Below are 12,913 nucleotides of genomic sequence, written 5' to 3' on the forward strand. Positions count from 1 at the left end.
CCATAGTAACAAGATTTCCAAACCATTGATGGGCGAGTTCATGTCCCACAACCAGAGCAACCCACTGGCGTGATGAAGAACAGGAGTTTTTTGGATCAATAAGCAATGCGGTCTCCCTGTATTTAAAAAAAAAAAAAAAAAAAAAAAAGTAAAATGGTAAAAGCATTTCAATAAAAGCGAAATGAAGGAGGTTCAGGCAATAAGTCAGATGGCTTTATGTTAGGCTTTAGCCATATCAAGTTAACATTTTCTCGGCATTTTTAAGATTAATAGGGTCCAGGAAGACTGAAGACTACGTTGGTAGACTTTGTCCAACAGAAGACAGGGTTGGGGATGTAGCTCAGTGGTAGAGTGCTTGCCTAGCAAGCGCAAGGCCCTGGGTTCGGTCCTCAGCTGGGGGGGGGGATCAAAATCACACAGGTTTATCTGCATGCTGTATGCTGAGTAGGAAGACTATGCTCCTCAGCAGAGACACAAGGGAGTAGCAGCGGAAGACATTCTAAAGTCCCCAAAAGGGCACTGAGCAGCTCACAAAGCTTAGCTCATCCGAAAGGTAGCTGAAAGTGGAAGGGAAAACTGTTTCAGACGCAGTCTCAGAAGTTATGTAAGCTACATGTTTGTGTTATTGTTGAAAGACACGTAAAAATCTGCCAGAAAACACAAGAATCAGAGAGGCTCTTCAAGTTGGGTAATAGCTGTGTATCTGCTGGGAAGGAGCCACACCAAATGAGATTCAGCCAAGAACACAGCTAAAAACAGTACAAGTGCCAAATGCTCCTGTTAAAAATATTGAACCCTCAGATAGTAGCACCAGAGAGGAAAGTCCATCTGCATGCTTCAAATATTCATGACACTCAGGAGAGGCAGAAAAATGTACCCTAGAGTATAAAGCAAAAGCTCTCATCTGTGAACAGAATGCAATCAGTGATTTGAAAGAGGGCAGGGTAATGTATCATTAACATACCTATAAGTAACAAGGCCCCAGTTCTCCATGGCACCTTCATAAAATAAATATAAACATTTATTGATATATATGCATACTTTTCCTCAAAAATCACAAAATTCAAATAAAATCATACAATTCAGCAATAAAACGAAATTTACTTTACCAGCTGCAAAGTCAGCAATAGCAATGAGATCAATTTTGGGCAGAGGGTAAGGGACATTGAAGTAGTCTTTGTAAAAAGGCAAGGTTTTAGCAGCAACCTATGGAAGTGCACACAAACAAAAACATTCTGTGAATACACAAAGAAATCCACAAAGGAAACCTGTTTTAAGCCAAACTACCATAAGCTTCTAGAAATTAACCCCAGGGAACCTTACTTCTTTTGAAGACTGCATTGGCCACAAGCTTCCTAATACTGGCCAAACTCAAACCTATTTATAACCTGGTATGAACAATATTACTGTATATTTTCATGGTAATTTCTCAGAAAAAACAAAACTGTTTTTATATTCTCTCTTTTATCCAGAGCCAGAGGTTTGAACCCATGACTTCATGCACTGATGAACATACACTCTACCACACTTCCAGCCCTCTCTTTCCTATTTTCTAGATCATTATCTTATAAAATGTTGATCCAACATCAAGGTTGGCATATCCAAGTCTAATAAGTGAAATGAAAGTATCAAAACAACTTTCTAATTAAATCACAAATAACTGTACTAATAATTGATCAGAAATGTAAATTCCCCAACCTGGAGTTATGGACTGTTGGAACAATCCTCTTCAAGGACATTTACCTCTAGCGCAAATTTTCCTTGCTCTGCTTTGCCAACAGGGGTGTAAACACGGACACACACACCATCTTTTGACCTTGTTTCTACAAAGTCATATTCACCCACAACAAATGCCACCAGATACGTAGACATAACAGGTGTGCGGGCAAACTTCACTTCTACTAAATTTTCATCATCAGGATATGGTTTCCGGTCAATTACATTCTTCAGGAAAAAATAAAAACAGAAAACAAAAACAAACTTAGAACGTCTTAATTTTAATCCCAGTTCTTCAGTGTTTTTATATCATAAAGGTCTTTCCTTTCAGAAGGAAAAATGACCTGATAAAACTTTTTCCTCAGCAGGGCAGTGGTGGCACATGCCTTTGATCCCAGTGCTCTAGGGGCAGGCAGATCTCAGAGTTCGAGACTAGCCTGGGCTACAGAGTGAGTTCCAGGACAAACAGGGCTACACAGAGAAACCCTGTCTCAAAAAAAAAAAAAAAAGAAAGAAAAGAAAAGAAACAGAAAAAAAAAAAAAAAAAAGAGAGAGACAAGCAAAGAAACAGACCCTAAATGTATCCATACTGAAGTGTAAACGAATGTTCTTTTTAGGGTTATCAGTCTCCCCTCTAGGAATGTCAGAGAAGAGAATGGCATTTTCTATGGAATTCTCTCCACCAGTAAGTAGGCAAAAACTACATGTTTTGTTTGTTCATTTTTGGCTTTTGGGAAAGGGTCTTACTCTGTAGTCTTGGTTGGCCTTGAACTTGCATCAATCTTTCTGTTTGCTTCTCCCAAGTGCTGGGATTCCAGGCATGAGTCACCATCCTAGCAGCTATTAGCCCTCCACAGTCAAGTCTAAACTCCTGGTTACAGTACATCTTAAACAAGGTGGTCCTGGACAGTACCGTAATGAAAGCTCCTCTTGTTTATGAATGAGATCAGTAACAGTAAAGAGAGCATATTAAAACACAGCCAGTCAAAACTCTACATACACTTTTTAAATACAGCTATCACTTCTAAGATTGAATGAGAAAGCCACCACTCTTATTTCAGGTAATTTGTAAGGTCGTCTCTTACTTATGTCCTTCAATTTTGATAATCTGGGCATGGTGGCTCATAGACATAATCCTAGTATCCAAGATGAACAGGAAGAGAGTTGGGAGTTCAAGGCTAGTTCGGGCTACAAAGTAAATTCCAGGGCAGCCTTGGATATAATAGACCCTGACTCAAAAAGAAAACAGCAAAAAATGAGGATCTTGTCAGTGGCTCTAACAGAGAAGTTCTTCCTTGAGGAGAAAAAAAAAAAAACAATCAAAAGCAACTAAGGAAAACAAGACTTACTCAAAATAAAGGAAACTAATAGAAACACTTCTATGGTGTAGTGCTCACTAAGCTTGGGGGTTTCACATTATCCTATTTAATAAACAAACTAAATATACCAAAGACTATTCACAGTTCTTTAACACATACATACCATGTTTGATAAAGCAACTCTGTCTTTAGGAACAACCAGCGAGATATCAAAAGTTGCTTTGATAGCAGGCTCATCCCAGCAAGGAAAAGCCCTCCGGGCATCAGTAGCCTTAACAAAAAAAATATAAACTTATAAATACCATTAAATTAACCTCAGAGGTTGTTTTGTGTGTGTGTGTGTGTGTGTGTGTGTGTGTGTGTGTGTGTGTGTGTATACATATCATACAATAGCAAGCCCTCTTCTACTGATCTCTATGCCCAACCTTCAAAGATTTAATGTCTACTCTGCCAGGACATGAGCTAGGTGCTGACTGCAAAGTAAACACATGTTATTACCACTGTCCCACCAGCATTTGGGAACGATTCTCCTAAACATCTCAACAAAATGAGAATCATTTGTAATTAATTTTTGCTTTTATTAAAATATTTTAACACTGCAGATTTAACATGAATAAGTAACTTTACCAATAGTGTAGACACAATACAAAACACAGAACATTCTGGGTGGTGGCGGCGGTGTACACCTTTAATCCCAGCATTTGGAAGACAGACCAGCCTGGTCTACAGAGTGAGTTCCAGGATATGCTCCAAAAGCTACACAGAGAAACCCTGTCTCAAAAGAAAAAAAACAAACAAACCAAAAAACCAAAAAACCACCACAGAACATTTAATACCATGCTGTAAGGATTCAGATTAGGGAAAATATGAGAGAAGGTGCCTCTGGCTTTTATTTTAAAGTAAAAATCATCAATACAGAAAAGAAAACCATGTTGGGTAATAAATAAGTAAAAATATTCCCAGTCGCTGATGGACTCTGTTATTTATCTAGAATGAGAATAAAAACAGATGCTCCTTGGGCTGGAGAGATGGCTCAGAGGTTAAGAGCACTGCTTGCTCTTCCAAAGGTCCTGAGTTCAATTCCCAGCAACCACATGGTAGCTTACAAACATCTGTAATGAAATCTGATGCCTTCTTCTGGTCTGCAAGGATATGTGTAGACAGAACACTGTATACATAATAAATAAATAAATCTTTAAAAAATTCTTTAAAAACAGATGCTCCACCAATTCAAAATAGGTCATTTGTTTAATGGCATTCCTATACACTGTACACATAAAACCATCCCTATCTGGCCTACTTAAAGACTTCATTCTTTCTATAAAAATTAAAAATGGGATTAGGAAGATAGCCCAGTCAGGAAGTGTGTACTGAGTTAACAGGATTACATTCATTGTTTGTGGTGGTATTTGTAATCCCAGGGCTGAAAAAGCAGAGATAAGAAACGACCTAGGAACCTGGTGGTGGCACACGCCTATAATCTCAACACTCAGGAGGCAGAGGCAGGTGGATCTCTGTGAGTTCAAGGCCAGCCTGGTCTACAGAGCTAGTCCAGGACAGGCTCCAAAGCTACAGAGAAACCCTGTCTCGAAGAAAAAAAATAATAAAAAAAGAAAAAAGAAAAAAAGAAAAGACCTAGGGCTCCTTGGCCAGCTAGTCTAGTTTACTTATTAAAACTTTTGTTTTGTGGTATTATTTGTTTTTTCAGACAGGGTTTCTCTGAGTAGTTCTAGTTGTCTTAGAACTGCTCTGTATACAAGGCTGGCCTTGAACTCAGAGATCTGCCAGCCCCTTCCACCTTCTAAGTGCTCAAATTAAAGGCATGCACTGCCATGTCCAGCTCTAATTGAATCAATCAATCTCTCTGTCTCTGTCTCTCTCTCTTCCCTTTTTAAAGATTTATTTATTTATTTATTTATTATGGACACAATGTTCTGTCTGCATCTATGCCTGCATGCTAGAAGGCACCAGATCTCTTTATAGATGGTTGTGAGCCACCCTGTGGGTGCTGGGAATTGAACTCAGAACCTTTGGAGGAACAGCCAGTGCTCTTAACCACTGAGTCATCTCTCTAGCCCTAACTGAAACTCTTAAAAAAGAGGGGGTAAAAAGCACACAAGGAATGATATCTGTGGCTGATCTCTGACCTCCATGAACGCACATATCTGCTCACATATGTGCACCTTTTCACAGGCGTTGAAATGATGGTTCGGTGGTTAAGAGCTCTCATTGCTTTCAGAAGACCCAAGTGTGCTTTCCAGCACCCACATCAAGTGGCTCTTAATTGCCTGTAACTCCACAAATTCATGGAGATTTAATACCTTCTTCTGGCCTCCTGGGGTACCTGAACTCCACATGTGTGCGTGTAAACACACAGAGAACTAAAATACAACAAATCTATTTTTAAAAGCAGGGCACGAATGGACATCTTTAATCCCAGCACTCATGGAGCAGAGGCAAGGAGATCTCCGAGTTTGAGACCACAATGGTCTACAAATCGAGTTCCAGGCCAGCCAAGGCTAAAACAGACCACACCCTCCATCTCCCCAAAAATGTTTAAACTATTTTTGTGTTTTTGAGGCAGATCTAAGGAAATTGAACACTTTAAATTGGATGCTATCAGAAAACAGAAGTGAGCCAGGCTGGTGATACATACTTGAAAACCCAACATTGGACAAGCTAAGGCAGGATGAGCATGAAGAATGTAAAGACAGACAAGCCCAAGTTACAAAGTACCAACAAAAACCTTACTGGAAACCTAGCAAGATGGCTCAGCTGGGTAAGGATACTTCATGACAAGTCTAACACCTGAGCTCAATTCCAGACCCCTCAAGGTAGAAAGGAAAAATCAACTCCCCCAAGTTGTCGTCAGACTTCTACATGAGTGCCACAGCATATAACTATATATTCCAAGTTAAAAAACTCTTTGGGGCCAGGTGGTGGTGGTGCACACCTTTAATCCCAGCACTTGGGGGACAGAGGCAGGTGGATCTCTGTGAGTTGTAGGCCAGCCTGGCCTACAAAGTAAGTTCTAGGACAGCCAGAGCTGTTACACAGAGAACCCCTGTCTCGAAACACACACACACACACACACACACACACACACACACACACACACACACCAAACAAATAAACAAGCAAGTAAGCAATCTCTGGGGGAGGAGAGACAGCTCAGTGGTTAAGCAGCACTGGCTGCTCTTCCAAAGGCCTCAGCACCTACATGGCTGCTCACAACCATTTGTCACTCCAGACCCAAGGGTTCCAACACCCTCTTCTAGATTCCACAGGCACTGTATACACATGGCCACAGATATCCAAGTAGGTAAAGCACCCATACATATAAAAAGTAAGTTAATTAAATACAAACACAACTGTTTGTGTTCCATGCTAACTGTTGGCAACTAATGGATTCTAGGGGAGGGATAGAGATTACTTTCAGCTGTGTACCAAATGGTACACCCATCAGGCTCCAATAGATAGTTCTAACTCCACGGCCACACACAGACAGCCCTGGTTAAAATCAGAGTCAGGGCTATAGAAATGGGAGAGGTTAAGAGCATGTACTGCTCTTACATAAGACCTGATTCAGTTCCCAGCACCTACGTAGGGGACCGCACAACCTCTGTAACTCCAGAAGAACAGATAGATGCCTGACCTCTGTGGGCACCTCAATCTACACACACACACACACACACACACACACACACACACACACACACACACTCACACAGAAAATAAGAAGTCTAAAAATGTATATGTAGATAAAATCAAAGTCACCACGTAAAACAAAAGGCATGAATGTGACAAAAGAACTTGGAGTGGGAAGAAGCTAAAGACGGAGAAATACTATATACACCTATGAAACTGTCCAAGAACAAATTTCATAGTAATATTAAAAGCCAACAACAGCAGCCAAGCACTGTGGCGCAAACCTATAATTCCATCATTTAGGAGGCAGAGGCAGCAGATATCTATGGTCTATAGAGCAAGTTCTAGGACAGCCAGAGCTATAGAGAAACCGTATCTCAAAACCTCTCCAAAAGTGTGAGGTTTTTTTGGGTAGGTGGAGAAGGGAGTTAAATCCTAGACAATCCACAGCCAGGTGCAGTCACCACATCAATCGCCCATCACCATGCCTTGGAAAATTGAGGAAGTCAAGGACTTTCTGCTCCCAGTGCATCGGAAGGATGCCAAATCCGTCAAGATCAAGAACATGGATAAGGAGAAGGTCAAGGTCTGTGGCAGCAGGTCCTTTATAGCCTGGTCATCACAGACAAGAGGAAGGCAGAGAAGGGGAAGTAGCCCCCGCCTCCGCTTTGGCAGTCAAAGAGCTGAACTGACCCAGACTGCTACAGGTGACTATTAAAAGCCTGAAAAGTCAAAAACAAACACAACAAAAACAAAACAAAAAACAAAAACTAGTTATGCTACAGCTAAGATTCAAGGATAAACGTAAAGAAACAATGGCCAGGCAGTGGTGGAGTGCGCCTTTAATCCCAGCACTCAGGAGGCAGAGGCACAGGCAGGCGGATCTCTGAGTTCAAGGCCAGCCTCGTCTACAGAGCGAGCTCCAAGACAACCAGGGCTACACAGAGAAATCTTGTCTTGAAAAGGAAAAAAAAAAGAAAAAGAAAAGAGGGCTGGAGAGATTGCTCAGAGGTTAAAGAACACCAACTGCTCTTCCAGAGGTCCTGAGTTCAATTCCCAGCACCCACATGGTGGCTCACAACCATCTGTAATGAGATCTGGTGCCCTCTTCTGGCCTGCAGGGACACATGCAGACAGAATATTGTATGTATAATAAATAAATCTTTTAAAAAAGAAAGAAAGAAAAGAAATAAGCATACACAAATGTGCTAAGTGTATTTTTGTTTGTTTTGGTTTATTTTTGACAGGGTAACACTGGGTAGCCTCGGCAGTTCTCAAATTCGCTACTTAGCCTAAAACAACAATAAGAACCAAAGCAATTATGATTAAATTTCATTACATGTATATTATTACCTGGATATAATATTCTTCTCCAACTCATATCCTTTATTCCTTCTTTTTCTTTTAAGATTTCTTCTTACTTGTGAGTGCATACACACAGGGGAGAGCAGATCCCCTGGAGCTGGAGTTATTCAGTTGCCCAATATAGGCACTAGAAACCACCAAACTCAGATCTTCTCCAAGAGCAGAATGGACTCTTCTTTGTTTGTTTGTTTTTTCGAGACAAGGTTTCTCTGTGTAGCTTTGCACCTTTCCTGGAACTCACTCTGTAGCCCAGGCTGGCCTCGAACTCACAGAGATCCGCCTGGCTCTGCCTCCCGAGTGCTGGGATTACAGGCGTACGCTGCTGCCACCACCACCGCCCGGCCAGAATGGACTTTTAAACAATGAACAGCCCTAGTTCTCTCCTTCACTTAGACAGAAAAATCCCGAATATAAAATATAAATTCTAGGGCCAGGCATGATGGTGCACTCCTTTAATACCAGCAGATACATAGAGTTCAAAGCCAGCCTTGTCTACAGAGATAGTTCCAAGACAGCCAAAGCTACACAAAGAAACAAAACAACTAACAGATTTACATTAGTGGTTGGGTATGTGTGTACCTTTAATCCCAGGACTCAGGAGGCAAAGGCAAGAGGATCTCTGTGAAGTTCAAGGCCAGCCTGCTATACAAATGAATTTCAGGACAGCCAGGGCTACAAAGTGAGACCCTGCCTCAAAAAACTGAAACAAACAAACAAAGAAACAAATGAAAAACAAAAGGCATTACACTAGCGAAGAGTACCACGTACCTCAAACTGGGTGACAGCAGCATAGCGTACCTCTCCAGCAGGGGTGGTGTATTTACTCCTATAGAAACCTTTCATTTTGTCATTCAGCTCTCCAACAAAATCTATCTTTAAGGTTCCTGTACCTGTGATTGAAGATGAACAGAGATCTTTTTATGGAGACGTTAATAAATATAGGTATCAGAAATCGGCTACCACAATGTTTAAAGCATTTCCTTTCTCAAATACTCCTTTTGGCACTGAAGAGAATACTATACAGATTGATACAAATGGTTAACTAATCATTAAAGTCTTGTCTAGGGGACTGCTTAGAAAACAATTTCAGTAAGTCTCAAATCACCACAGTATATAAATGAAGAATAAGAAAGAAAACATTAATTATTAAAGGTCTAACACATGTTTCTGTGCGTGAGACTTACAACTTTACAAAATTGAAGGTAGTGACCCTCTTTTTTAGAAAAGGAAATGAGGGCTGAAAATTTAAAGTGACTTTCCAAAGGTCATACAGTAAGTTAAGCAGCAAGGATGTTTTTACCCAAAACATGCTCTCTGCCAATTATACCATGTGATTAGTCTTTTTAGATAACTTTATGCATACAAAGAAAAATGCAGTCAATTATTCTATGCTTAAAGACAGTATTTGTTTGATCCAGATAGAACACTGATTGCATATTCTTGTAAGGAATTCCAGGAAAGAGCAATTATTTGATCAACTACAGGGCATAAAATGAACTCTCAGAATCATCTCAATCATCTGAGCACTAATACTAAAGAAAGAAATTACTAAATTGAAGCAAAAACGCAACGTAAAAACATATCCACATTATTTTAAGAGGAAAATGAGTTTTTGCCTCCACGTTCAACTTTTGCTTTTCTGTACTGTTCTTAACAACAGAATAAAGATAATTATATCTAGCATTCACCTGCTAAAATTGGATGCATGGTACAACAACCCACTCTACATCTCACAGATCAAGTCACACACACACAAAGAATTCTGAAAAATGTTGACTGATCTTTTCCATATGCCTACTTATAATAAAATCAGCAGAAAGTGAGCCTAACAAATTAAAGATATGAGGAAAATGATTAGCCAATCATACCAGACTTTCATATCCTAATATTTCAGATTGTCCTTTCTATAAATTAACCATGTCTGACATTGATTAAATGTCATTGACGTTTTCCTCCTTTGACGTATCTTTTTTTTTTTTAAGATGTATTTATTTATTATGTACACAGAAGAGGGCACCAGATGTCATTACAGATGGTTGTGAGCCACCATGAGGGTGCTGGGAACTGAACTCAGGACCTCTGGGAGAACAGTCGGTGTTCTTAACCTCTGAGCCATCTCTCCAGCCTTTGACGTATCTTTTTGTATGGTCTTAAAGTCAAATTTCATGCCTAAAACTGAATTTGCTCTTTGGAAAGGTTCAAAGTAACATAAGTAGAAGTCTGTACAACAGGCAAAGGACAAAGGCATCACCTCTACTTAAAAACAAATGCGTCTGCTACATGGCTAAACTCATTTTTCTACATGTCACTAAGACGACAATAGCCAACTAAGCACTACAAAGTGTCACAGTCTTAAAACAACCATGTGGAAACAACACAACAGCTGCTGGAGCTCAGCTCACAGGCGTCTGTGATAGGGAGAGTCTGAAAACCACTGTGACACTCATCTGTGACAGCTCAAGGGACAACGAATAATATTTTTTGGTACGTGGTGCTAGGACTAACTCAGGACACCATGAATAATGCTAAGAAGGCTCTCTGCCACTAAGCTATATCCCAAACTCCAGTGAATACTTTTTGTTCTTAACAAGAATAGCAGATTACTAGGGCAATAAATATTATCACAGTTATAGGACTGTAGAGTCTTATTATTGATGGATTAATAATGGATATTAAGAATAACTAAGGCTGGAGAGATGGCTCAGCAGATAAGAGGTGGCTGCTCTTCCAGAGGTCCTGAGTTCAATTCCCAGCAACCACATGGTGGCTCACAACCGTCTGTAATGAGATCTGATGAACTCTTTTGGCATAAAGGCGTACATGTAGATAGAGCATTCACACACATAAAGTAAATAAATAAATCTTTAAAAAAGGAGTAACTAATGTAAAAATGTAAGAAAATAATTAACTGGTTTATCCTCTATTCTCTATAGGAATTTAATGTATACTAAGATTATTAAAGTTTTCAAAGAAAATACAATAGATTATTTTTTCAATTCCATTACCCTAAGTGGGAACTGACTGATGGAATTTTCTGTTACAGTTCCACAGATGAATTGGCCGTCTGTTTTCACTGTCAGGATGTTTTCTAATATAACTCATATTAACAGTAAATTTACTTTCACTTTTTCCTATTTGGAACAAAAGTGGATTTAAAACTCATAACTAAATAAGAAAGGCTGCTTACACTTTTACTTGGTTTTAAATCTCCAAGGCCATCAAACCATAACAAGATACTGACAGTGACCACTTCCAAAGAGTGGCTTACTAAACAAAATACAAAGTATTGGAAAGGGTAATTACCTGAAATTCAAACAAAACACAAGTTAAATGTTTTTTAAATAATTCATAAATTAGTTTCACATTATACAATACTAATCACAAAGTATCATTATTAACAAAAATTTAACGTGAGTAGAAAAAAAGGACTTCTGACAAATTTCATTTATCAAACACCATGATGAACAAACTTTCAATAGGCCTTTAATTTTATACCTATTTACACGCAACTACATTGTTTCCTCAAATTAGATACTTAATTTCAATATATAACCTACTTATGTTTAGATGGTAAACCTTTAAAAACATAATATAAAGGCAGCTTAGTGGCCCACCCCTTTAATTCCAGCACGTGGGCAGATCTCTGAGTTTGAGGCCAGCATGGCCTACATACAATGTTGAGAGTTCCAGATCAGCTAAAACTACAAAATGAGACCCTGTCTCAAAAAACAAACAGAAAAAAAACCATAAAATGATTAAAATTAAACAACTAAAATAAACATCCATCAAAAACACAAATGATGAAAGTTTGAGATTATAATTATAAAACTTACATATCTTGAGGTATTTTAATAAGAAATTTAATAAGCTTATTAAATGCTATAAAACTAAAGACCAATTTATATGAAAGGGAAAATAATAAGAACAACTATATTTCTCCATATTGATACCACTTTACAGGACTTTGAAAACTGTTCTCAGGCTTTTAGACTTTATAATAATTATGGGATACTTATCAATATTATAGAATGTCAGTAGAGATGTTCTACTTAGCTATCTGATAACTGGTACAATTGGTAAGTTTAAAAAGATAAAACACAAAGGCTACTAAAGGCTAAAAGTCATAAAATTATGTTCAATATTTACTCAATCATCACCCAAGACCTGTTCTGTAATCTGATAAAAATCTGAAAAAAATAAAGAACTTTTTCTTTGTTTTTGCCTGGCAATGGTGGCACACACCTTTAATCCCAGCACTCAGGAGGCAGAGGCAGGCAGATCTCTGTGAGTTCGAGGCCAGCCTGGTCTACAGAGTGAGTTCCAGATTAGGCTCTAAAACTACGCAGAGAAACCCTGTCTCAAAAAACAAAAAACAAACAAAAGACTTAGCTGTTTTTATTTCTCCCAAATTCACAGATATTTGTGAGGTAAGACCTTTATTTAAAGCAAAGAATGACTGGGTATCTGGTCCTAAGAACTCTGTTATAATGTGTAAGTCAGTTTGTTATAATGTGGAATCTTCCAACAGACACTATCAAGATACTTAATAATCTAAAATTGTGTTATTATTTGTGGTTAGAGGATAACTTATGGAGATGGCTTTCTCCTTCTGTCTTTACATAGGTTCTAGGGACCGTATGGCAAATGCCTTTATCTATTGAGCCATCTTGTCAGCCCAATATTCAATAATTTAGTACAGTCACACTTGCAGGATTTTCTAGCATTTTTATTAGTTGTTATATATATTAGCTTAAGAAAAACTGTATGGCACTCCATTACCAGGTGATGTAACACCCATTCTGACCTCTGTAGTCTCTGCACATACATACAGAGGAACACACCGTTTTTCTTTTTTTATTGTGTAC

At 38.8% G+C, this 12,913-nt stretch overlaps 1 protein-coding gene across 1 annotated transcript in view; it reads right to left on the reverse strand.

The window, feature by feature from the left end:
- Positions 1-12,913, reverse strand: part of Npepps (aminopeptidase puromycin sensitive) — an 88,260-nt gene that overhangs the window by 37,480 nt on the left and 37,867 nt on the right. Inside the window, exons 4-9 of the mRNA XM_036196161.1 lie at positions 8,817-8,938; positions 3,199-3,306; positions 1,744-1,944; positions 1,110-1,206; positions 965-998; positions 2-116 (exon numbers count right to left, since the gene is read on the reverse strand). Coding sequence (XP_036052054.1) covers positions 2-116; positions 965-998; positions 1,110-1,206; positions 1,744-1,944; positions 3,199-3,306; positions 8,817-8,938 — 677 coding nt within the window. The remainder of the gene's footprint in view (position 1; positions 117-964; positions 999-1,109; positions 1,207-1,743; positions 1,945-3,198; positions 3,307-8,816; positions 8,939-12,913) is intronic.

The sequence above is a fragment of the Onychomys torridus genome, chromosome 8 (assembly GCF_903995425.1).
Source record: "Onychomys torridus chromosome 8, mOncTor1.1, whole genome shotgun sequence".
In the NCBI taxonomy this organism is placed as follows: domain Eukaryota; kingdom Metazoa; phylum Chordata; class Mammalia; order Rodentia; family Cricetidae; genus Onychomys; species Onychomys torridus.